The sequence below is a fragment of the Microplitis mediator genome, chromosome 10, assembly GCF_029852145.1.
Source record: "Microplitis mediator isolate UGA2020A chromosome 10, iyMicMedi2.1, whole genome shotgun sequence".
Lineage (NCBI taxonomy): Eukaryota > Metazoa > Arthropoda > Insecta > Hymenoptera > Braconidae > Microplitis > Microplitis mediator.
The window spans coordinates 15854549-15877574 of NC_079978.1; the positions used below are offsets into that span (position 1 = coordinate 15854549).

At 30.1% G+C, this 23026-nt stretch overlaps 2 protein-coding genes and 1 long non-coding RNA gene across 3 annotated transcripts; 2 read left to right on the forward strand and 1 right to left on the reverse strand.

The window, feature by feature from the left end:
* The first annotated feature begins 834 nt into the window (after positions 1–834).
* LOC130676105 (uncharacterized) lies at positions 835–2206 on the forward strand. Its single transcript, XR_008991379.1, has 2 exons — positions 835–1471; positions 1886–2206. It is a non-coding gene; the product is annotated as an uncharacterized LOC130676105 (long non-coding RNA).
* Positions 2207–3399: 1193 nt separating this feature from the next.
* LOC130676104 (CCR4-NOT transcription complex subunit 6-like) lies at positions 3400–5637 on the forward strand. The gene is made up of 7 exons (XM_057482102.1): positions 3400–3438; positions 3532–3844; positions 3943–4094; positions 4182–4418; positions 4507–4687; positions 4762–4901; positions 4986–5637. The coding sequence occupies exons 1-7, from the start codon at positions 3408–3410 to the stop codon at positions 5024–5026; spliced, it is 1095 nt and encodes a 364-aa protein (XP_057338085.1). The 5' UTR covers positions 3400–3407; the 3' UTR covers positions 5027–5637.
* A 4806-nt stretch (positions 5638–10443) lies between these two features.
* Positions 10444–20519, reverse strand: LOC130676102 (uncharacterized). The gene is made up of 6 exons (XM_057482101.1): positions 20389–20519; positions 19978–20155; positions 18925–19903; positions 18779–18845; positions 18481–18652; positions 10444–10623 (listed from the first exon to the last, which is right to left on the reverse strand). The coding sequence occupies exons 1-3, from the start codon at positions 20512–20514 to the stop codon at positions 19047–19049; spliced, it is 1161 nt and encodes a 386-aa protein (XP_057338084.1). The 5' UTR covers positions 20515–20519; the 3' UTR covers positions 10444–10623; positions 18481–18652; positions 18779–18845; positions 18925–19046.
* Positions 20520–23026: the final 2507 nt, after the last annotated feature.

Consider the following 23026-nt stretch of genomic DNA (forward strand, 5'->3'; position numbering starts at 1 on the left):
TTTTTTCATCTTGTTTATGAATTTCACAAAATTTCGAAACTAAAAATTTTTTTTAACTGTCATTACCCATAATTGTTTCGGTAAATGTTCAAAAAAATTATCCATATCGTAATTTAATTATTTTCCCATTTTTCTAACTATTTCTCTGTCAAAAAGTGATTTTTTAACTTCCCGCTAAGAAAATTGACAATTTTCATAAATTCAGGAAGTTATCGGTTTCGGTCCGATTTTCGAAAATCGAATTTTTATCAGATGTTGACGTTTTGAGGTTCTAAAAGCTATTCTGACTAATTTCAAGATGATGTCCGAATGTAGGTATGTGTGTATGTACGTATGTAAATATCTGTAATTTTTAAACGGATGAACCGATTTTAATTGTCAAGGTGGCATTCGACGCAGCTTGTTGATTTCTACAAGCTGTAAAAATTAGAGCTTGATCGGTAGGGTGTGTTTGGAGATATTCCAAAAATAAAATGTTTTTAAAAATGGTTATTTTGGATAACTTGGAATGTGCTCGATAGATTGATTCAAAAATTTAATCAGCTTTAGACCTCAATAAAACGCGTTCACGGAAAAAAGAGCAGTTGAAAAATTACAGTTTCTACAGTAAAAAAGGCTTTCGGGGCAAAAATCTTTAAACATTAAAGCTTGAACTGTAATTTTAGAAATTTGTCATAGTGATAAAATGAATACAATTTTAAGCAGCAAATTTTACAGTTTAAATCGACAATATCGAGTTTGAAACTGTAATATTTGTTATTTCTGTAAAATTTACTGATAAAAAATGTAATTTTTACAGTTTCGGACTCGGAGCGCTTTACTACTATACACGGAAAAAAAATTCGACGAAAAATTCCAATATTACTATCGTAATCCTGGACTATACTTTTATTATCTGTAACATTCAAATATATGATACGAAAATTTACAGTTTTTAAAAGATTTTTTACTATTCACTATCGTAATTTCATTAAGAGTTTATTGTAATCAATTCAATAAGAAATATTACAATGTTACTATCGTAAATAGTAAAAGAATAAAAAATAAGATTTAATTATACTATTTATTCTTTTATTCTTCCTTTTAATTTACAGTGCTGCCTCTATGTTTTTACAATACAAGCTACAAAAATTACGATAGTTGGATTGTAAATTTTCTGAAATGGTATAGTATATGCCATCTGAAGCGTTTACGTATGAAAGACAAGTGTTGTCACAAACCATGATGTGATGCTTGTATGAGTGTATATATATATATAAATACAAATGATGACATCTACTTTGTCTGTATTATTTGTGGTTCAACTATATATATTTATAAATCAGTTCATCTTTATCCACAGTGTAGTGCAGAAATAGAGGTTATTATTCATGACGTTTTTCGGACAATTGTAAATAAGAAATTTAAAATAAAAACTGTACTTTCGTCATTACAAACCTACATAGATTGTGGAATATAATAATTTGGTGGTGTAAGTATAATTATTATTATTCAATTTTTATTAAACTTAATATTCTGTGGGTATATCGTATGATCCTGAAGTTGGCAGATAATTAGTAATTTTCGGATTTTTTTTTTCACCAAAGAAATTACAAAAAAAAAAAAACTAAAAAAATACACATGTAGAAAATTTAAAAAACTATGGGTGCAATTTTTTTAAATATTTTTTTTTTAATTATTTATCGTCTAAAAAAAAATCCAAAAATTATTAGATATCTGCTAACTTCAGTATCATGTATATCGTTCGTTTTAAAATCATTTATCTGGACAAGAAGTTTATTTTTATAAACAATTTAGTAGTATTTTGTGGTCATAGGATAAATGATTCTAAATGAATGAAAATTTATTTTTTCTAATAAATTCAATTCTCCTAATTTTGTTACAGGATAATCTTCATTTGTCGACAATGAATAATTTTACCCGGCTTTGCGAGAGGTAAAACATTTCAATAACCTCAAATTATGGACATTCAACATTTCTTTATGATACTGAAGTTAGCAGACGCCTAATAATTTTTGGATTTTTTTAAAAATGATAAATTATAGAAAAAAAGTATTCGAAAAAATTGCACCTATGGTTTTTTTAATTTTCTACATGTGCGTATTTTGAATACAAATAAATGAGTTATTTATTCATAAATTTTATATATACCAAAAAAATATGTTTGAAAAAATATTAAATAAATGTTTTATTATTACTACTTCAACATGTTTTATTTTTATTTCGAGATTGTATTTTCCTTCTCAATTTAACTGTTAAAAAAAAAAAAAAAATTCCAAATGATAAATTTTTCTTTTTTATTAATTATAAGTTCTACTTTTTTAAGAAAATATATTTTACTCCATTGACTTCTAATTATTATTTTATATTTAAAGAAATTCTACATTACCGACTCATTCATTTTACGATAGTTGTATTAGAATTTATGTTAACACAACTTGTATAATTTACTCTATAGTATCTGATTTTTTCTTTCTGGTAGTAGTATAAATTATAAAATAAAAATTACGATAGTCTATTGTAAAAATTATTATTGAAAACTTATAGTCCAGCGTTACAATACTATATAATGAAAATTACGATAGTTAAATCGTAAAAAATCCGTGAATTTTTTTTCCGTGTACGAAACTGTAATTTTTCAACTGCTCTTTTTTCCGTGTTTATTGCCACCTTAACCGTCTCAATCAGTCAATTCGTTTGAGAGATATCGTTGGAACAAAAATTGTAAAAAACATTTTTTTCGAAAACAACGGCTTACAGAAGTATTTTCGAACTCGAAGAGCTCGAAAATGTATTCACAACAACTTTTCCGTGCTCAAGGAGCTGGAAAACAGCTGGGAGTTTTGGGACTGGCCCGCAGGGTTAACCGATAGACCGATTTTTTTTTTTTTTTTTATTAAATTGAAATTTGAAAAAATTTTTTCGAAAAGTAAAATTTTTTTCTGGTATAAATGTATGACTTACTTACAGAAAGAAAAAAAATTTAATCATCGATTTGTTGCTAGATTACAGCCTTTATTTATTTTCACGCGTGCAAAATGACGCGCTGTTTCGTTTTTTCGCTTCAATAATTTTCATCTCAGCAACTCTATTCATCGTAGAGATATCCGCCAATACTCATTTTGTTTTCTATTAAATTCTAAACACGAAAATACTTATTCGTCTTCATAGTTTCTTAATAGTTTCCGAGATATTTCATTTTACATCTAATTTTTTTATAAAAGTTAAAGCAACCACTGAATTTAGGTCAAATTTTTGTTTGGGATATCTTGAGAATTTGAAAAAAAATTTTTTTTTGATTGGTTCATACCTACCGAAATTATGATCTTGCACCATTATTCATATTTTTTTACTAACTTTCAGAATATACTTCTCCACCTGCTAAGAGGCCATGGATGTTCTATCCAATGCCAATCGTGGAAGAATCGGGGCCATCGTGTAAGTAAAAATGAACAAAATATTATTTTTTTATAATAGCAAAATGATAAACTATTATGACAAAAAAATAATGAATTTTTCTATCTTTTTCAGGTACACTTTCGGTGATGAGTTACAACGTTCTTAGTAGCTCATACGCGGCACCAAAAATGTATCCGTATTGCCCTAAAGAATACCTCGACTGGGAAACCCGTGGGCAGAGCATCATAAATGAAATTAACGACTATGAATGCGATGTGATCTGCCTTCAGGAAGTTGAGATGGAGGCGTTTCTTGGATTCTTTTCGCCGAAGCTGGAAATTAAAGGGTATATTGGCATTTTTGCCCCAAAATCTCGGGCAAGAACAATGTCAGATACCAAACGGCGGCTTGTAGACGGTTGCGCGATTTTTTGGAAGACCGAAAAGTATGTTTTTAATTTATAATTTTAATTTAAACAATTAATAATGTTGTGTTGGCTTATAGTTATATCCATTAATCATTTATGTTTTTTTTTTTTTTCAGGTTTACGCTGGTATCCCAACAGTTAATCGAGTTCAACCAATTGGCTATCAAGAACAACGCAGGTTGTAAAGACATGCTCAATCGGGTGATGACTCGTGACAACATTGGGCTGTTTGCCGTACTGAAAACCACAGCCGCAGCATGGCAAGACGGTAAGTTTTTTTGATTTTGAAAATTCGTAGCATTTACAATTAATTTGCTATTATTATAACTTAATAAAACTCTAATTTACTCTTTAGGTCTTCCAAAAAAATCATCAGATGTGGAGCAGCTAATCTTGGTGGCAAATACACATTTGCACTGGAATCCGGAGTTTTGCGACGTCAAAGTTTTGCAGGCAATGATGCTCGCCAGAGAAATAGAAAGAATGTTGGAAACAGTGAGTTCTGTATCCGAACAGACAGATAATAAGACATTCGCTTCTTCTGACATCAAGCTATTGCTCTGTGGAGATTTCAACTCCAAAACAGATTCTGGTAAGTTCAGTTTCAAAAATATTAAGAATTTAATATTAATTACTAGGGTGTCCTGAATTATTAATATTTATGCTTTTGCTTTTTTCAGGTGTGTATGAATTTTTAACACAAGGTCAGCTCGCTATAGATCATCCGGATTTTCGAAATTTGGATTACAAAAAAGCCGTTAATACAATTTTTGGAAATCCGGAATCTGCCGAAGTAGTTCACCATTCGCTGAATCTTTCATCGGCCTGTCCTGAAGAATATATGCCGTATACAAATTATACGTGAGTAAATCAATAAAATTATCACTATGTTAATTATTTTAAATAAATAAAATAATGGTTTGTTTTTTTTTCAGGTATGACTTCAGGGCGATGATCGATTTTGTTTTTTATGGAACATCTAATATGAGACCAATAGGATTCTATGGTCCTATACATGATCAGTGGTTCCAAGATAACATGATAGTGGGCTGCCCTAATCGGCACATTCCATCGGGTAAGTTGAATAATTTTTTTTGTTCAAAATAATATCATTTTCCTATATTAATCATTTTCTGATAATTTATAATTTTTATTCCAGATCACTTTCCTCTGGTGGTACATTTCAAGATGGTAACTTGAAGAGTCAGTTATCGATTACGTGGCTGTAAAAGGTACTACATCTTACTCTTTTTCGTCGGCTGTACATCGGTCCTAATACACTGAGAGACAAATTTATTCGCCTAGAATAAAGACGCGTACTAAAATTTCTTCCAAAGTACCACTACAGGCGTGTTCAGAAACACACTCTAGAAGAGAAATATTCAACACCTGCACGGAGAGAAGAAAATGGTAATAATTACCATTCTACATGGCAACTCGTCCTATTATTCAAAGCATAGGAATCGATACTATGTAGTATGGGAATGATTACCATTCTTCTGTTAATATTTACTATGCTACATAATAATCATGCTACTGGTAAATATTACTTTGTAGCATAGTAATCAAAGCCATGCTAGAATGGTACTGAGTCCCATGCTGTATAGCGTGAAAGCAGTTTAAATATTAAGCGCTGCTATAAAATGTATACGTCCAATATAATCTGTACATATATTAATCTTAATTACTACTAATATCAATGAATCTTATTTTAATGAACATTATCAATCATACGAAACTTAAGTATTATTTGAAAAGTATCATTGTCTATTATATTCTGATTTAAAATGTTATTCTACCACATGTATCGTCACTGCTGCAGACGGAAAAATGTATATTCCAAAGCGCTGGATTTAATATTTATAATTTAGATTAATGTTAACTTTCACTGCATTAATAATTCATAATTCATAATTTTATTTACAATAAAATATTAATGAAGTGCATTTTCAATAAATAATTCAATTATTATATTTTTCTAATAAAACTAATTCATGTTAAAATATGTTAATGTTAATATTTATTGTTTTATTTAAAAATTTTTTAAATCAATACAAAATTTATTTATTATTAAGTAAATAACCTAATTTTTTTATTATAAAACCTTATTTTAATATTAACCTTACTACCTTTAATTGGAAGCAGCTTCATCGAAGTTATAATAATTCCAATGTAGCATAGAAATGATTCCAATCCCGATAAAAAATGATTTTATCTGATTATATATGAGTAGGGGAGGGTGGGGCAGAGCGGCCCCCCTTAGCCAATTATTATTTTTTGTGGCTTTCAACCATAAGATCACTTTACTTTTGTCCTATTTCGAACAAATTTATGGACATTTTACCAAAATTCTGAAAAATAAAAATTTATTTATGTGGGGCAGAGCGGCCCCCCTCCAAAAAGTGATAAAAAATTTTTTTTTTTCGTTTTTTTTTTTTTTAAATTGTTTTCATCATTAAGAATGTATTTTTTTCTCTTGACAACTATTTTTGGTTTTATATTACTCGAAAAAAATTTTTTAAAGTATAATAAATCGTTCACTCTCGATTACCATAATTACTAATTGTTATTTAATAAAAAAAAAAAAAATCGATTCGATAGTTTTACTTTATTTCAAAAATTTATCAACTAAAAAAATAAATTTAATTTTTATAAATTTTTAGTGACCAAATTTGCCTCTTACATAGAGAAACGGCCGAAAAATATGACAAAATAATTTTTCCGGAAGTTTCGGCTGGTCCATTTTGCCCCAGGTGTTATGCGTAGGGCTAGAAATGTGGAATATTATAATAATTTTTTTTTAATTTGACGATAATAATATGAAAAAATCACTTTTTCAAAATTTTGGGCTTGTCCATTTTGCCCCAAATGTCATGCGTAGGGATAAAAATGCGCAAACATATCGGAATTATAGTAATTAGTCGAAAAAAAAAAAATTTTTTTTTTGGTCAAAATTTCAGGGGGGCCGCTCTGCCCCACTCTCCCCTATATATGATTATATATAAGATCGTATATAATCATTAGGGTGTCCCAAAATAAAAAAATATTTTTTTTTAACGTCTTGTGGGCTCAAAAGTTACTCCATATTATAAAAAGAATCCTCACGAAATTTCAGCCAGATATCTTTAAAATTGAGCTATCACAAAGGGGGGTCCCCTTTTCCATTTAAAACACACGCGAAAATTTTTCATTTTAGTTTTTCGTTATAAAGACTATGAAAAAATTTTCAACTTCCGCTAAGAAAATTGTAAATTTTCAAAAATTCGGGAAGTTATTGGTTTCGGTCCGATTTACGAAAATCGAATTTCCATCAGATGTCGACGTTTCGAGGTCCTAGGAAGCTATCCTGACTAATTTCACGATGATGTCCGAGTGTATGTATGTGTGTACGTACGTATGTATGTACACGGAGAAAAAAATATCGCCAGATTAAGTATACGTATCGCTATTCTGGCTATACGCTGTATAGTCATCTGACTTAACGATACGCCGTATAGCCAATTCAGCTATACAGAGTATCCTCACAGTGGATCGTCAAAATGACGATCCGTATCCTTATTTTAGGCATTTTATGAATCGCTGACATGACTATTGCGCAAACTCTGTATTTAGGCATCCGGCAACCGAGAACGATGATACGTATAGCCAATTTAGCTATACGGATCCTCACGCTGGCAATACAGATACTTATATTAACGAAACTACATATCGTTACAAAGGCTATTCGTCGTATTGTTAAATTAAATAAACGAATACTTAACCTAACCCAAAAACGTATCTTTACTTTAACGATACTATAGATTATTAAATTAATATGAGAGTATTCCTAATTTAGGTACACGAATCGTTATTCTGACGATACGTCATTTGAGGATACATTGGATAGTCATTCTGGCGATATTTTTTTCTCCGTGTATGTCTGTAAATATTCATAACTCTTGAACGGATGAACCGATTTTGATCATTGAGGTGTCATTCGACGCGGCTTGTTAATGTCTTGAAGCCGTAAAAATTTGAACTTAATCGGTAGGGTGCGTTCAGAGATATTTCAAAAATAAAATTTTTTCGAAAATGTTTTTTTTGGATAACTTGTAATTTGCTCGATGGATTGATTCCAAAATCTAATCAGCTCTAAAACTCTATAAGCCGCGTCGAATGCCACCTCAACCATCAAAATCGGTTCATTCGTTCAAGAGAAACCGTTGACGAAAGAATTCAAAAAAAAAATTTCCTTTTTTTTTTTAAATTTCTCAAAAATGGCTAAATAAATCAATTTCAAAATTTGATCAGCTTCAAAACTTGATAAAACGCGTCGATTGCCACCTCAACCATCAAAATCGGTTAATTCGTTCGCAAGATATCGTGGGAGAAGGAAATGCTAAAAAATGGATTTTTACAAAACAATGGCATACAAAAGTATTTGCGAGCTCGAAGAGCTCGAAAATGTATTCACAAGAATGTTTTCGAGCTCAACGAGCTCGAGAACAGCGGGAAGTTTTGGGGCTGGCCCGCAGGGTCAACTGACAGATCGATTTTTAACTTCCCGCTAAGAAAATTGTAAATTTTCAAAAATTCGGGAAGTTATTGGTTTCGGTCCGATTTACGAAAATCGAATTTCCATCAGATGTCGACGTTTCGAGGTCTTAGGAAGCTATCCTGACTAATTTCACGATGATGTCCGAGTGTATGTATGTGTGTACGTACGTACGTACGTACACTGTTAAAAAAAAAAGTAGATTTTTACTAAAAATGTATAGGAAGTTCCTTGCATATACAGTATTTGAACTTTAACATACAATGACAATTATTTAATTTACTAAGTTGCAAATGTATACTTCCATTACACGATTTTAAAATTACAACACTAGTGCTTGGTAAATTCACAAATTTAGTTTCGTAAAAATACCACACATGGTTTTATAAAGAATATTCAAATCGGTCTGTTCAAATTATTACACAGATAAGTCTGAAAACTACTAACCGAAGTAAGTGTCTTTCAGCAACATGATTTGGAATGTACAACACTACTGCTTGGTGAATTTACAAATCACGTTTCGTAAAAATACCATACATGGTTTTGTAAAGAATATTCAAATCCGTCTATTCAAATTATTACACAGATAACTCTGAAAATTACTAACAGGACTAAGTGTTTTTCAGCAACATGATTTAGAATTTACACCACTACTGCTTGGTAAATTTACAAATCACGTTTCGTAAAAATACCATACATGGTTTTGTAAAGAATATTCAAATCCGTCTATTCAAATTATTACACAGATAAGTCTGAAAACTACTAACCGAAGTAAGTGTCTTTCAGCAACATGATTTAGAATGTACAACACTACTGCTTGGTGAATTTACAAATCACGTTTCGTAAAAATACCATACATGGTTTTGTAAAGAATATTCAAATCCGTCTATTCAAATTATTACACAGATAACTCTGAAAATTACTAACAGGACTAAGTGTTTTTCAGCAACATGATTTAGAATGTACAACACTACTGCTTGGTGAATTTACAAATCACGTTTCGTAAAAATACCATAAATGGTTTTGTTAAGAATATTCAAATCCGTCTATTCAAATTATTACACAGATAAGTCTGAGAATTACTAACACAAGTAAGTGACTTTCAGCAACACGATTTTTAAATTTACAATACTACTGCTTGGTAAATTTACAAATCACGTTTCGTACAAAAACCGCACATGGTCTTGTAAAGAATATTTAAATCCGTTTGTTCAGATAATGACACAGATAAGTCGGAAAATTACTAACAGTAAGTGTCTGTTCAGCAACATGATTTCAAGTTTAAAAAACTAGTGCTTAGTAAATTTGTGAACGACGGTTTGTAAAAATACTACACATGGTTTCTGAAAACATATTCAAATCCGTCTGTTCAAATTATCACACAGATGTATCTTAAAACTACTTACATAAATAAGTGTCTTTCAACAACATGGTTTTAAATTAAAAACACTACAGCTTAGTGAACTTACAAAGTACGATCCATAAAAATACTACACATAGTTTTATAAAAAATATTCAAATCCGTATATTCAAATTGTTACACAGATATGTCTAAAAATTACTGATCGAAATAAGTGTCTTTCCACGACATGATTTTAAATTTACAACACTACTCTTTGGTAATTTTACAAATCACATTTTATAAAAATACTGCACACGAATTCTTAAGAGAATCCAAATCTGTCTATTCAAATTACTACATAGATACATCTGCAAATTATACTTGACGATTCCAAAAGTTTTTTATCGACTGGCTTTTTATGATGTCTTAGTTACGATGATTTATAAAATCAAGGACTTTCTAGACCATAAAACCACATGCGTCAAGCTTCTGAAACTAGTTTTTTATTGGATTAAAAAAATTCTAGCCGATTAAATTCATGCTAAAAATTCCTAAAAAATTCGAACGTTTGTTTGATTTATCGATTTTCGGCTGTATATTATGTTATATATAGACAAAAGGTTTTTTTTTATATAAGAAGTTTGTAACACAATACTTATTAGAATGAATCTTTATTTCCATTAGTTATGATGATAATAATAATCTTTATGATTTGAAAAAAGAAGTAGTAACTGTTTAATAAACTACTACGCAATACGAATCCTTTATTCTTCCTCAGTACTGGTAGCTTCTGGTATTATATTTTCAATCTCTTTTGCCAAAGAGAGAACTTTCGGGCTATACGGCGTAATTCGTTTTTTCTTCCCATCATGAGTTCTTTGGGATTTGGAGCCTGTCGGTGGATTGACGTTCATGAAAAATCTACAAAAATTACATTCGTAATTATATTATTAATCATTTTATTTGAAATAACAGAACTGAGAGCATAACAAAATGATTATGAGTTATCGCTAAGGTAACAAATCAGGGTAAAACAACAATGGTTAAAATGAGTAGACAATGAAATTATGACGAAATATGATATAATACCATCCAAAATATCTGCACTGAGAGAAAAGTATACTATTGCTCCGAACAGATTTTCTTGACTCAAGAATAATTTTCAGATAATCTTGTAAATAAATATTATATTTTGCATGAGAAGAATTTCTTGAGAAAAGAAAATGAAAACTTGATTTCACAGTTCCTGATAGACCCGAGAATGATTAAAATTGAATAAAACGAAAATCGAATATATCATATCAATTCACTCTTGTAACAAGAATTACACACTAATGCAAAAAATTAAAGGAGCAGAAAAATTTTATAAATTTTTTAGTGATTTTTGGAAGGCTGTAACTTGGTGAAAAATGATCGTATCGAGATTTCAAAAAAGCATTTTACAGCTTGAAATCTCTAGTCTTGGTGCATTTTTTTCAAAATTTTTTAAAAGCTCCGGTTATTGCGCAAACATGAGAAATACCGCGAGACAAAAAATTTAAAATTTTTTTTTTTTTTTTCGAAGAGCCCACGGACCGCGAAAAAATTCTTTCAACTAAACGAATGCATAGTTCGTTTAGCAAATTTATTCAGCTTCAAATTGCTTTTTTTGTAACCTCGTAGGACGATTTGTCGCAGAGATATCAGCCTTCAAGCAGAAAATGATCCTTTTGGCTTTGATCATCGATATTTCAGGTACCAATGATCGCACAGAAAGTTTAAGGGCGGCGGTAAAAACTTGAATAAATTCCCTTTAAGACCCTGTCATCATTTTTTGAAAAAAAAATTTTTTTTTATTTTTAACATCCATTCGAAGTAAGCACAAAAAAATGACTTTTTTTTGGTTTTTTAGTAAATCAACCGCTACTCTGCAAATATCGATAAAAAAAAATAATGTTGCCAGGGAGTTTTTCAGCTTAATGTACCCCCAAGACCCCTGTAAATTTTTAAATTGATCCATCGAACCGTTTTTTAAGAATCATCGATCAAATTTTTGCTAAACAATTACAGGAGCAAGTTTTGTTCCTTTAATTGTGTAATCATCATCAAAATTAAAAAATTATTTTTTTTGGACTTTTCTCAAAGTTTTGCGTTGGTAACTCAGAAAATGCATGGAAATGACAAAAAAAATAAAAAATTTCCAAAAAATGTCAAAAAAAAAAATTTATAACAAAAAAAAAAGTTTCAATTTTTCTTTTTTCTTCGATATTTTTGACATTTTTTGGAAATTTTTTATTTTTTTTGTCATTTCCATGCATTTTCTGAGTTACCAACGCAAAACTTTGAGAAAAGTCCAAAAAAAATAATTTTTTAATTTTGATTATGATTACACAATTAAAGGAACAAAACTTGCTCCTTTAATTGTTTAGCAAAAATTTGATCGATGATTCCCAAAAAACGGTTCGATGGATCAATTTAAAAATTTACAGGGGTCTTGGGGGTACATTAAGCTGAAAAACTCCCTGGCAACATTATTTTTTTTTATCGATATTTGCAGAGTAGCGGTTGATTTACTAAAAAACCAAAAATAGTATATTACACTACAAGGGAAGAAAGTTGAAATTCCTGCCCTGTGTGATATGATGCCCGAGGCGAAGCCGAGGGCATCATGACACACAGGGCAGGGCTTTTAACTATCTTCCCGTGTGGTGTATACGATTTTTCTTTATACCTGGTCGAAAGTACGTTTATTAATTACATTTTTGAATACTATAAACAACACAACCACGTTCTGCCTTCAGCTGACAGGTCGGCCATGTTTTTTTTATTTGCTCCCTATTGACGCGCCTCTTTCGGACATACATAAAACTTTAATTTTTTTCCGTTTCCCTTTTTTTTTTTGTTGCGTTTTTGATGCCTGCCCCGCGACATTTGAAAGCACGAGCGAAGCGAGTGCGTCTGGTCGGCGGGGGCAGGCATCAAAAACAAAACAAAAAAAAAGACATAATTATACTTATAAAAAATAAAAATAAAAAATAATTATTTTTTTTCGAAAGAAATAAATTTATGCCTATGAACAAGATTTTTTTCCTGCCAATAAATAATATATAAATGAATACATAAACTTTCAATAATTAACCTCGCCTCTGCATCAAAATCTTTTATCACCTCATCCTCGTCCATAGAGTCATCAGATGATACTTTTTCAGTCATTTTATTATTGCAAGTACACTGTTTACTTAAAATATCACAAACAACGAGACACGAAAACACTGACGTACATATAAATAAAGCAACGATCTATGATGTTATCGTCAAAAATTTTATTGATAAAGTGGTAGACGTTCAGTAGATGGCAGCAGCCGGCTGTTTCCGTAGGCACGAAAAAATTTTTTGCTCCCGGCGATGTAAGTGGGGCGCGTGTAACTCCACTAGGAGAGGGAAATGAGACTTTAGGCCTTAAAATTAGGGAGGGAAGTGCGTACTTTCGACTAAGGGATAAAGAAAAAGTCATTTTTTTGTGCTTACTTCTAATGGATGTTAAAAATACACAGAAAAAAAGGTTATCTTGGCGCAAGAAATTTTTTCTTGCCGCAAGAATATTTTTTGCAATTTTGAATGAAAACGAAAATTTTCTTGGTTCAAGAACAAAATTTTCTTAAATTTAGTCATCTTGGCATAAGATTTTTTTTTTATTCACCCGATATAATATATGTTCCTTGAAGTAAGAAATATTTTCTTAAAGTGAGAAAAATAAATATTTTGCCCCAATATATAATCAATTGTCCGAAAAGTAAAATATTCTTTGTTTAAGAATAATTTATTTTGAAACGAGATAATTTGTGACTCGAGTCAAGAATTAAAAGTACTCGACTCAATGGTAAAAAATATTTTGGTTCAAGTATTTTGTTGTGTTGCGGCGAGTGAGCGTAGACGTTTGAACCAACAGCAACTGCGTTCACGGCCCAACGCAAAAATTCTCTTGGGAAAGCTAACTGTACTATACTAAAGTGGCGGTAGTGTAGACTCTACATTGTACAGTACGCTTACTGCATATGGGTAAAATAAACGGAGTTGAGGGAATGATCGGATAGCATAACTGGTAAAGCTCTCGCGTGATGCCGAATCGGTCTGGGTTCGATTCCTACCATGAGCAAAACCATTTATTTTTTCTTAAGTTGTTCATAAACCATTAATCGAGGATGTTTATTTCTTATCCCCTCCACTGGCGCATCGTGATATTCTGAATATACACATATAATTTCCCGCTTCACAACATTTAATATTTATACTAAGTTAAATTTACTCAAAAATATAGGACGATATATTTTTTCAAGTAGAGTCATTTATTTTCTTGAATCGAGACTACATTTTTTTTAAGTCAAGAAAAAAAATCATCAATGGGAGAATTTTATGTCTTCCGTGAAGTAAATATTTGCATGATTCAAGAAAAGTTATTTTATTAAGTTAAGATTATAATTTATTTAAATCAAAATTAAAATTTTCTCATTCCAATAGACCGTTGTCTTGAGTCGATAATGTAGTTTTCTCAAACTGAGAGTAAATGTTCTTCTGCCACGCAAAAAAAGTTCTTGGTTTGAGATGTTGATATATATTGTGACAATTTACTATACTCACCAACCAAGACAGAAAAGTATCTTGTTTTGATAGTTTTTTTTACTTGGTTGGAAACAAAATAAATTTGATTTAAAATAATTATTCTTGAATCAAGATTATTTAACTTGAATTAAAATTTATTTATTCTTGACACAATATTTTTATAATATTAGTCGAAGAAAATGTTCTCGGATTAAAAAAACCCAATTACTCAGCCCAAGAATAAAAAAATGAAGGCAAAAATTATCTTGGGCCAAGTCAACCTTTTTTTCTGTGTAAAAAAAAATTTTTTTTTAAAAAATGATGACAGGGTCTTATAGGGAATTTATTCAAGTTTTTACTGCCGCCCTTAAACTTTCTGTGCGATCATTGGTACCTGAAATATCGATGATCAAACCAAAATGATCATTTTCTGCTTGAAGGCCGATATCTCTGCGACAAATCGTCCTACGAGGTTACAAAATAAACCAAATTGAAGCTGAATAAATTTGCTAAACGAACTATGCATTCGTTTAGTTGAAAGAATTTTTTCGCGGTCCGTGGGCTCTTCGGAAAAAAAAAAAAAATTTAGAAATTTTTTGTCTCGCGGTATTTCTCATGTTTGCGCAATATCTGGAGCTTTTAAGAAATTTTGAAAAAAATGCACCAAAACTAGAGATTTCAAGCTGTAATATGCTTTTTTTAAATCTCGATACGATCATTTTTCACCAAGTTACAGCCTTCCAAAAATCACTAAAAAATTTATAAAATTTTTCTGCTCCTTTAATTTTTTGCATTAGTGTATGTTCTATATAAGTATAAAAAATATATATCCTTGTTTCAAAAAATATTTCTCAGCAACATTGTTTCTTCTCGGAGTTTAATATTGTCATAAATTCGAAATCAGATATGGTCAAAAGAAATTTTAATATATACAAGATAATTAGGTTAAGTTGCACACAATATTTTAATGATTTCTTTGTTCATGTGAAGTCAACAATTAGTATTTATGACGATATTGTCGTTAAAAGATTATTAATGATTCAGTCTTTAAATTATTCTTCAAAAGCATTAAACTTTATTTGTGAAATTAAAAATTTCGCATTTAATATTTAATTGCGCTAAATTTTAGTTAACGTGACTAATCAACTAAAAACATCGGCTGAACGGGGCAGAGAGTGTAGATAGTATAATTATGAATAATAATCCGGCGCAATCTACTATTAAGTATGTTACAACAATTGACGATATTTTTTCTTGATATATCAATAAAGTAGAATGACAACTATTTCTCACTTATTTCAGCTACAACAAACCCATTGCTTCGATGATAGAATATGATGACTTGACTATTGTATTGTATATTGAATGTAAATAATTTTTCAATTTTGAAAATAAATACTATTATTTTTGTACTACTAAAAATGACTGAATATAACTATTGACTACTATATTAAAATACACTGTAAAAAATCGGGAGTGAATCCGGATTTAATTTCAATCCGAATTCACTTCGCCACTTGAAGCTCCGCAGTTTTAAAAAAAATCACTCCGCATGCGGAGTGAATTGTAAGTTTTTTTTTTAGCGAAGTGATCTCGGAGTGACGCAGATTTTATTTCACTCTCAATTCACTCCGGTCCGGAGTTTTAACATTTAAATTAATTTATATTAAACCATTAAACAGGGTGTGTGTGTGTGTGTGCGCGCGAGTGCGTACGTGTGTGTGGAAGCGCGAGAGCGTGTTTGTGCAAATGTGTGCGTGTGTGTGTTTGGGTGTGTGCGTATGTGTTTGCGAATGTGTGTGTACGCGTGTGTGTTCGGGTGTGTACGTGTATTCGGGTGTGTGCGGGTGTGTGTGCGAGATTTTGTTTAGCGGAGTTATTGTTTATTAATAATATTTTCAAAACTCCCCTCCTAAGTGAATTTCACTCCGGAGAAATAAAATTAATAAAAAATTAACTACTCCGCGAAAACTCTCCTTCGGAGTGAATTTCACTCTGAGTGGAGTGAACAATTAAAAATTCATTTACTCCGGATTTAACCCGCATTCACTCCACGAATTTTTTACAGTGTAACATTATATTGATTAATAATTGGATTTTGTGTACAAAGCGTGAGAATCTTAGATTCTGTTAAGTGTCCCGTAACACCTCGCGTACTTATTTGTCAGTTTTTTTTCATACTAGTCAGTCATGAAGTTTTTGGTAATTATTAAACTCAAAAATTTACAGAAATATTTCAAATTACATAATACATGTATATTACACATTACAGGTAAATAATTCTCAGCTTTCAGAAAAAAATATCAAATTTAAAGTAAAAATGGTCACAAGGCGAGAAAAATCACTTTTTTCACTTTAATTAAAGTTTCGAGGGTCTTCCATTACTTATAGTGGAAAATGAATATTTTTATCGGAAAGCTGCGAATTTTTTACAAAAAAATTGTAATGCTTGTATTTTTATAGAAAATGTTTTTACTATAGAAAAAATTTAATGAAAAAGTAAAAAAAAAAAACCGTCAAAATTAAAAAAATCATGACTGTGAAAGTACTCAATATTAAGAGCTCAACTCTTCAGCGAATCTTTATTCTGATGTAGAGAATCATTCCACAAAATTTGCACAAAATCCGCTGGGGTCACACTCAAAAAAAAATTTTATTTGGTGACCTATATATATATTATACGTGCATATATAAATTTTTTAACGAATGGTATTTTTGAACTCCAATCAACCAATTATGATAGGTTATGATAATTTCTTAAAAATCGTGTACCTGAAGATCTGAACGTTTTTTGCGAAACGAAAATAAAAAAACTTCTGGATCTAGATTTCCGAAATGTTTCGCATGGGTGCTAGAATGTCAGCCGAAATTCGCAGCCACCCCACATTACCCCTTAAGTCACCTTTAAGCAGTCAAATTACATAAATTTTTTAAACTTTCGTTGCGTGAAATAAGTTCCGATCGTCAGGTACATGGAAAATCGACTGTGAGGACGAATACCATGCCTAGATTTTAGAAAAAATCTACCTAACAATGCGGAATTTCGAAAAACTTTATTGGTAATAATTTGTCAAGAATAAAGTTACCTACAAAAAAGTTCTCACAATATTTTGTAGTAAGTCTGATAGTTTCGCCGGAAAAGTAAAAAGATCTCGAAATTTACTATAAATTTGACTTCAAGCACAAATAATTTTAGAACAAATGGATTTATCAAAAAATGATATTGTTATTTTTTGCAGAGCATTCAATTTCATACACAAAAATCCGTTGATTGGTTTGTGAGCTAGAAAATTAAAAAAAAAAAAAAAATTTTCCCGTGTTATTCAAGTGGAAAATAGAAATCTGCGATGCGCGACCTCTAAATATTAAAATTAAGAGCTCTGGTTTTCATAGACGTCTTCATTTGGTACTCTAGAAATATTTCAATGCGGGATTTCAAAAAAAAAAAATAGTCGATTTTTTTTAATCAGTCTAATGTATATCTATTTAAACTTTACGAGCTATCGAATTTTTTTGAAATTTTAGCATTTATAAATAATTTTTATCGATAGTAAATACTATCAAAGATATCAACTTTCAGTTCGTTACACCGTGTGTATCGCATCGAAAATCGATCTGGATGTAGTTTGTCTTGTTTTCATTCGAAGTTAGATTCGATTCGATACTGGGATTTTTCTCTTATTTTTAGAAATTTTCATTTACTAGATTGATCAATCACAAAATTTGACCTGTTTTTGATTTCAGTAAACCCTTTTAATTACTGCTATTATGTTAATTTAAATCTATAAATTTTCTGCGAAAATTTTTATGAAATTTGGTAGAAAAAGTCAAATAACCATCCTACTAGTCTTCAAAATAAATTACAAGATTAAAATACTCTTAGCAGCAATGAAAATCTCATTAACTTTGTAAATTGTATTTTACGATTAGTCACTTGAGTATTTTACAAACTATTCGAAAAACTAAGAATAATTAGAAATTTCGAAGCATCTTAAAAGCCACTAATTTGATCGTTATTTAAATTACATCAAATACAACATTCCAAAATTTATTCCACTGCCACGAGATGTGTTTCAATTATAAATTTATATTTGATAGAGTTTAATTGTTTATTTATTTGTTAGTTTATATATTATTGAGTTGGACTTGTGTATTTACTTGAAAAGATAAATGGGAGAGTTAAATATATTCTTTATTTACCGTTGAATTGTTTCCAGTGTGTTTGCAATTTTTTCTGGATAAGAGTATCCCAATATGAAGTAGAACATCATTATTGTTAAAATTCCGTCATTGAATTTTCCAGCAACTGGGACAATGATTTTCTTTTCAAGAATTACAAACATTTTTAAATTAATATCATGAATAGATGTTCCTGCGAAGAAAAAAAAAATTGTTACATGAATATATCTTCATAGGTTTTAAATTACTGTATAAAATTTGTAACACATCAACTTTTTGAAAATTTCATAAAAAAAATTGAAGATAAGAGTTTAGTTACCTTTCACTAATAAAGTAGGACATAAGCTTTTTGCTTTAGCACATAGAGCTAAATCATCGTCATCTTGCTGAAAACGAAAAATGTTGTTATTAAGCAGCTTGAATCGTATTTTTTAATGAGTACATTTTAATGGAAATGAAACATACGTCAATTGTTAAAAATAAAAGGTCAACATCTTCTTTAAACCATTTTGCGATGATAGGAAACACTATATTTATCAAAGGCGCATCATTATTTTGTGTTGCTGCTATTTCTCTTGCATTTTTAATTAGTCCGCAGAAGGTTTAGAACTGCCAGATTCAGTATTTTTCGTTTTAGTTTTTCTTAATTTAAAATTTCGAACCGTATCCCAGGATTGAACAAACTCCAATATCGAAGTATATTTAGCATTTAACTGTGCATCCCAAGTTTCACGCACTTGTATACCCAAAAGCCTGGATGCATGACTTAATAATACTTCGCGGCTTTTTAAGTACGGCCAGTTATCAAATAATTCTGGGTTTATCGATCCAGTATTATCGTTTATGTGCGAGCGAAGTAATGAGAATGTCTCGTCCATCAATTTGACCATGTCAAATGATTCTGTACTTGGATTTTTAAAAACATCAACTAACTTTATCCTCTTTCCTTCTTGGACGTCTACAGAATCTGATGCAGGTAAAGTTGGTAGAGAATCTACACACCCATAAAATCCAATATCTCGATGAGGTGCTGGCAGATTCTCACCTTCTGTTTCGACTTCATTAATTATTCTTTTTTTAACTGATTTCCTAGTATTAACAGCCTGATAAATTTGTTTGCTAAGTGATCCTTCACCGGATCCTAATCTTTTGCCATTAATTTTGTCCTCAAATGAATCAGGATATAATTTTACAAGTTTACGGCTAATAGTTAATGCAGTGCCCCGACTGGAATCCTTAAGATCTTGGAGCATGTATGTGGCTACAATTGCAACCATGTCTTTTCGGTCTTTGGTTAAAGGAACTTTACCTTTCTTACATGCGTCCAACAATCTGGTTGGAAATTTGGGAAGTAATGTTGAATGGAATTCCAATTCTAATTTATTTCGATTAATGTTAACATTAACCTCAGTCTTATCGCGTTCAGCTTCTTTACCATTGGATCCTAAAAAAGAAAAATTTTTTGTTTCAAAATAACGATCTCCAAAAATGATCAAAATATTATTTTTTCAATATTACTAGATGATGATGAGCTGTTTGATGAAGTAGCTGAAGAATTTGCTAACGGATTAGAAAAAGAATCATTCCACTCTAACCCTACTGGCAAAATAACCAGTATATTGATCAAGTTAGAGTTAGTAGCTAATTGTAGTAACATATCATCTTCATCAACTTCAGTTCCATCCTCCAAGTATATCTGAAATGAAAAAAAGTTTGTTTTTAGATCTAATAAAATATCATTCTGATTCAAAATTATGATTAGAATGAAACGAAAATTTCCATTAAGTTTAGAATGTAATGTAATATAAATCAACTGAATAAAAAATATTATATAATTATTTCAATCTTTTGTATTTATCAACATGTTGAAAAATGAAAAACTTGTTGAATAAATTTGGTTTAATAGCAAAAAAATATTGAGATATGTACCTGAAACTCCTCATTTGTTGTGATTTTCAGTTTGATAATAGCTTTGGATATTAGGCCAGCTATGCTCTCAGCTTCGATGCAAACTTTTTTGGGATGGTTATAAGTCCGAACTTTGAAAAGCGGCATTTCAGCAAGCTGTCCATTTAAATGATAGAATAAACAATATTGAGATAAAAGTCGGAAACGATTCTATAGTGTATTACACACCAAGGGAGAAAGTAGGGTATTCCAATTTCGCGTGTGTAATTGCCTACCCGTTTCGAAGACGAGGGTGGTAAAGACACGCAGATTGGAACATCATACCTTCCGACGTGACGTGTATACTATTTTTCACCAGATTTACACCTGAAAGTTTAAATTTTTGTCTCCACTTGGGACGATAATGGTGTATGCGCTAATTTTTATCATTAATGTTCTCATAAAAGAAAAAAACGTCTTTCTTCCCTCTCAACAGGGCAGAAATTGAATTTTTCAGTGCTGGTATGGTGAAAAAATATTTTTTTGATTGAAGTCAATAATTTATGGGTGCAATTTAAATTTTATATGTAATTGTCTTTATTTATAAGCATGTTTAATAGAATACAAGTTGAAGCATTTCAGTTTATTGTATTTTTATTAATTCCGAGTAATTTATAGACATATATATGTATATAAATATTACGCTGATTAAAAAATTCGGCTATTTATTATATGTCAAAGACACACTTTCAAAAGTTTCAGTAGGGTAAAAAAAACATGCGTTAAAATTAGAGTTAAAATCAATATTAAAGTACTTCCTGATTGCAATTTTCTATTTTCCATTAAAATAACACGGGAAAAAAATTTTTTAATTTTTTAATTTTACAGCTGTTTTATAGAGAAACAAATGCTTTACAAAAAAAGTTCTCTTATAAATTTTTTATTAATTCAATATTTCAAAAATTATTCGAGGTCACAGTTGAATCTATAGGATTTTTTCAATTTTTCGACTTTTTTAGTGAAACTATCAGACTTACTAAAAAAAGTTATAAGACCTTTTTTGGAAACCGTTCCATTCCGAATAAATTATGTCTACAAGTTTATAAAAATTCTTTAATGCTCTTTAGTTATTCGCATTTAAAATTACTCAGTTCCAAAAGTCGGATTATGGCTGATTATAATTTTAATGCAAATAACTAAAGAACATTCAAGAATTTTGAAAAATTCATCAGACATAATTTGTTGGAAATGAATCGGTTTATAAAGAACGTCCTCTAACATTTTGTAATAAGCCTGATAACCACCAAAATATTCGGAAAAACGAAAAAATGCTATAAATTCAATTTTGACCTCAAATAACTTTTGAAATATCGAATTTATAAAAAATTTACTAGGCTTTTTTAGTAGAGAATTAAAATCTCTATAAACAATTGTGTTGGCCTTTTTGGTTTACTATTTCGTTGAATTGTAAAATTTTTAAATTAAAAAATTTTTTTTCCCATGTTATTTAAATGGGAAATGGAAAATTGCAATCAGGAAGTACTTAATATTGATATTAACAACTCTAATTTTAACAGGCGCTTTTATTTACCCTACTAAAAATTTATAAAGTGTCTTTAAAAAATAAAAAAATGGTCGAATTTTCGAATCAGTCTAATATACATATCCTAAGTACACTAATGATTTTTATTATTTACTACAAAAACAATAATTTTTAAATTTATAAAAATGAAGTTACAAAACCAAATTTCGGTTTGACTATCGTAGATGATTTATTTTTGTAAACATGGAGTTTTTGTGTATTGTATAAATCTTTTATAGGTACACATTCGTAGCGTAACGTTTCGCCTAACTCATATCTCCGAGTGTGAGGATCGAATTCTGTTTCCAATACCTCCACAATAAAAAATATTTCATCTTCGTTGTGTAAAATAATAATTATTTTTCCTATTTCAATTCCATATTGATAGTCTTTCTGGAAAACCAGTATCGCATCTTGTTTCCGATACGACAAACCGTTTAATTTTATTTCGTTACACTCAAACAAAGTTTCATAAGAACTTATACTCTTTACAATTTGTTGTATAGATTGGTTATATAAAAACAAATTAAAATCAACAGAATTAAATACTTCCGTATCACATTGTGCATCACCACCCATTCGAATGTAGCTTTGGAACAATTCATGCTTTATACTTAGGGATTTAGTGATATTTAAAAAATTATGCAGTAACCGGATGCATTGCTTGAAAAAACTATGTTTACTTTCAAATCTGAGAGTCCACACTTTAATCAATGGTCCGAACGCCAAAATTAAACTAGGATAATGTGTTAAATAGTGATGCTTGGGACGAAGTGGTTCATCGAAAGCAGTTGATCTTAATAAAATATATTCTTCAATTATTAGTTTTAGGTAACTAATGCAAGAAATATGAATAGCTGGTGCACACACAATTTCTACAATTTCATTAAGTAATAGTACACAATTCCAAACGTCATCAAGTACATTATCAATTTTATCGATAACCATTAAGGGGAATAATTTTTGAAATGTCCAGACTTGACACGCTCCACCAAGAATTCTATGTCCGGTTTTTGAGATAGTGCATGGCTTATCTTTAAGATCATCTTGCGAATATTTAAACGAATCTATTCTGTCATTAAGTTCCTTCAATGTGAA

Excerpts from the sequence above, each read along its gene's own strand:
- LOC130676102 (XM_057482101.1), bottom strand. The coding sequence starts at position 20,514 with ATGCCGCTTTTCAAAGTTCGGACTTATAACCATCCCAAAAAAGTTTGC. Across the intron at positions 20,156-20,388 it reads CAACAAATGAGGAGTTTCAG|ATATACTTGGAGGATGGAAC; the intron begins GTACATATCTCA and ends TTTTCATTTCAG. Across the intron at positions 19,904-19,977 it reads AAACAGCTCATCATCATCTA|GATCCAATGGTAAAGAAGCT; the intron begins GTAATATTGAAA and ends TTTCTTTTTTAG.
- LOC130676104 (XM_057482102.1), top strand. The coding sequence starts at position 3,408 with ATGCCAATCGTGGAAGAATCGGGGCCATCGT. Across the intron at positions 3,439-3,531 it reads GGAAGAATCGGGGCCATCGT|GTACACTTTCGGTGATGAGT; the intron begins GTAAGTAAAAAT and ends TATCTTTTTCAG. Across the intron at positions 4,095-4,181 it reads AGCCGCAGCATGGCAAGACG|GTCTTCCAAAAAAATCATCA; the intron begins GTAAGTTTTTTT and ends TTTACTCTTTAG.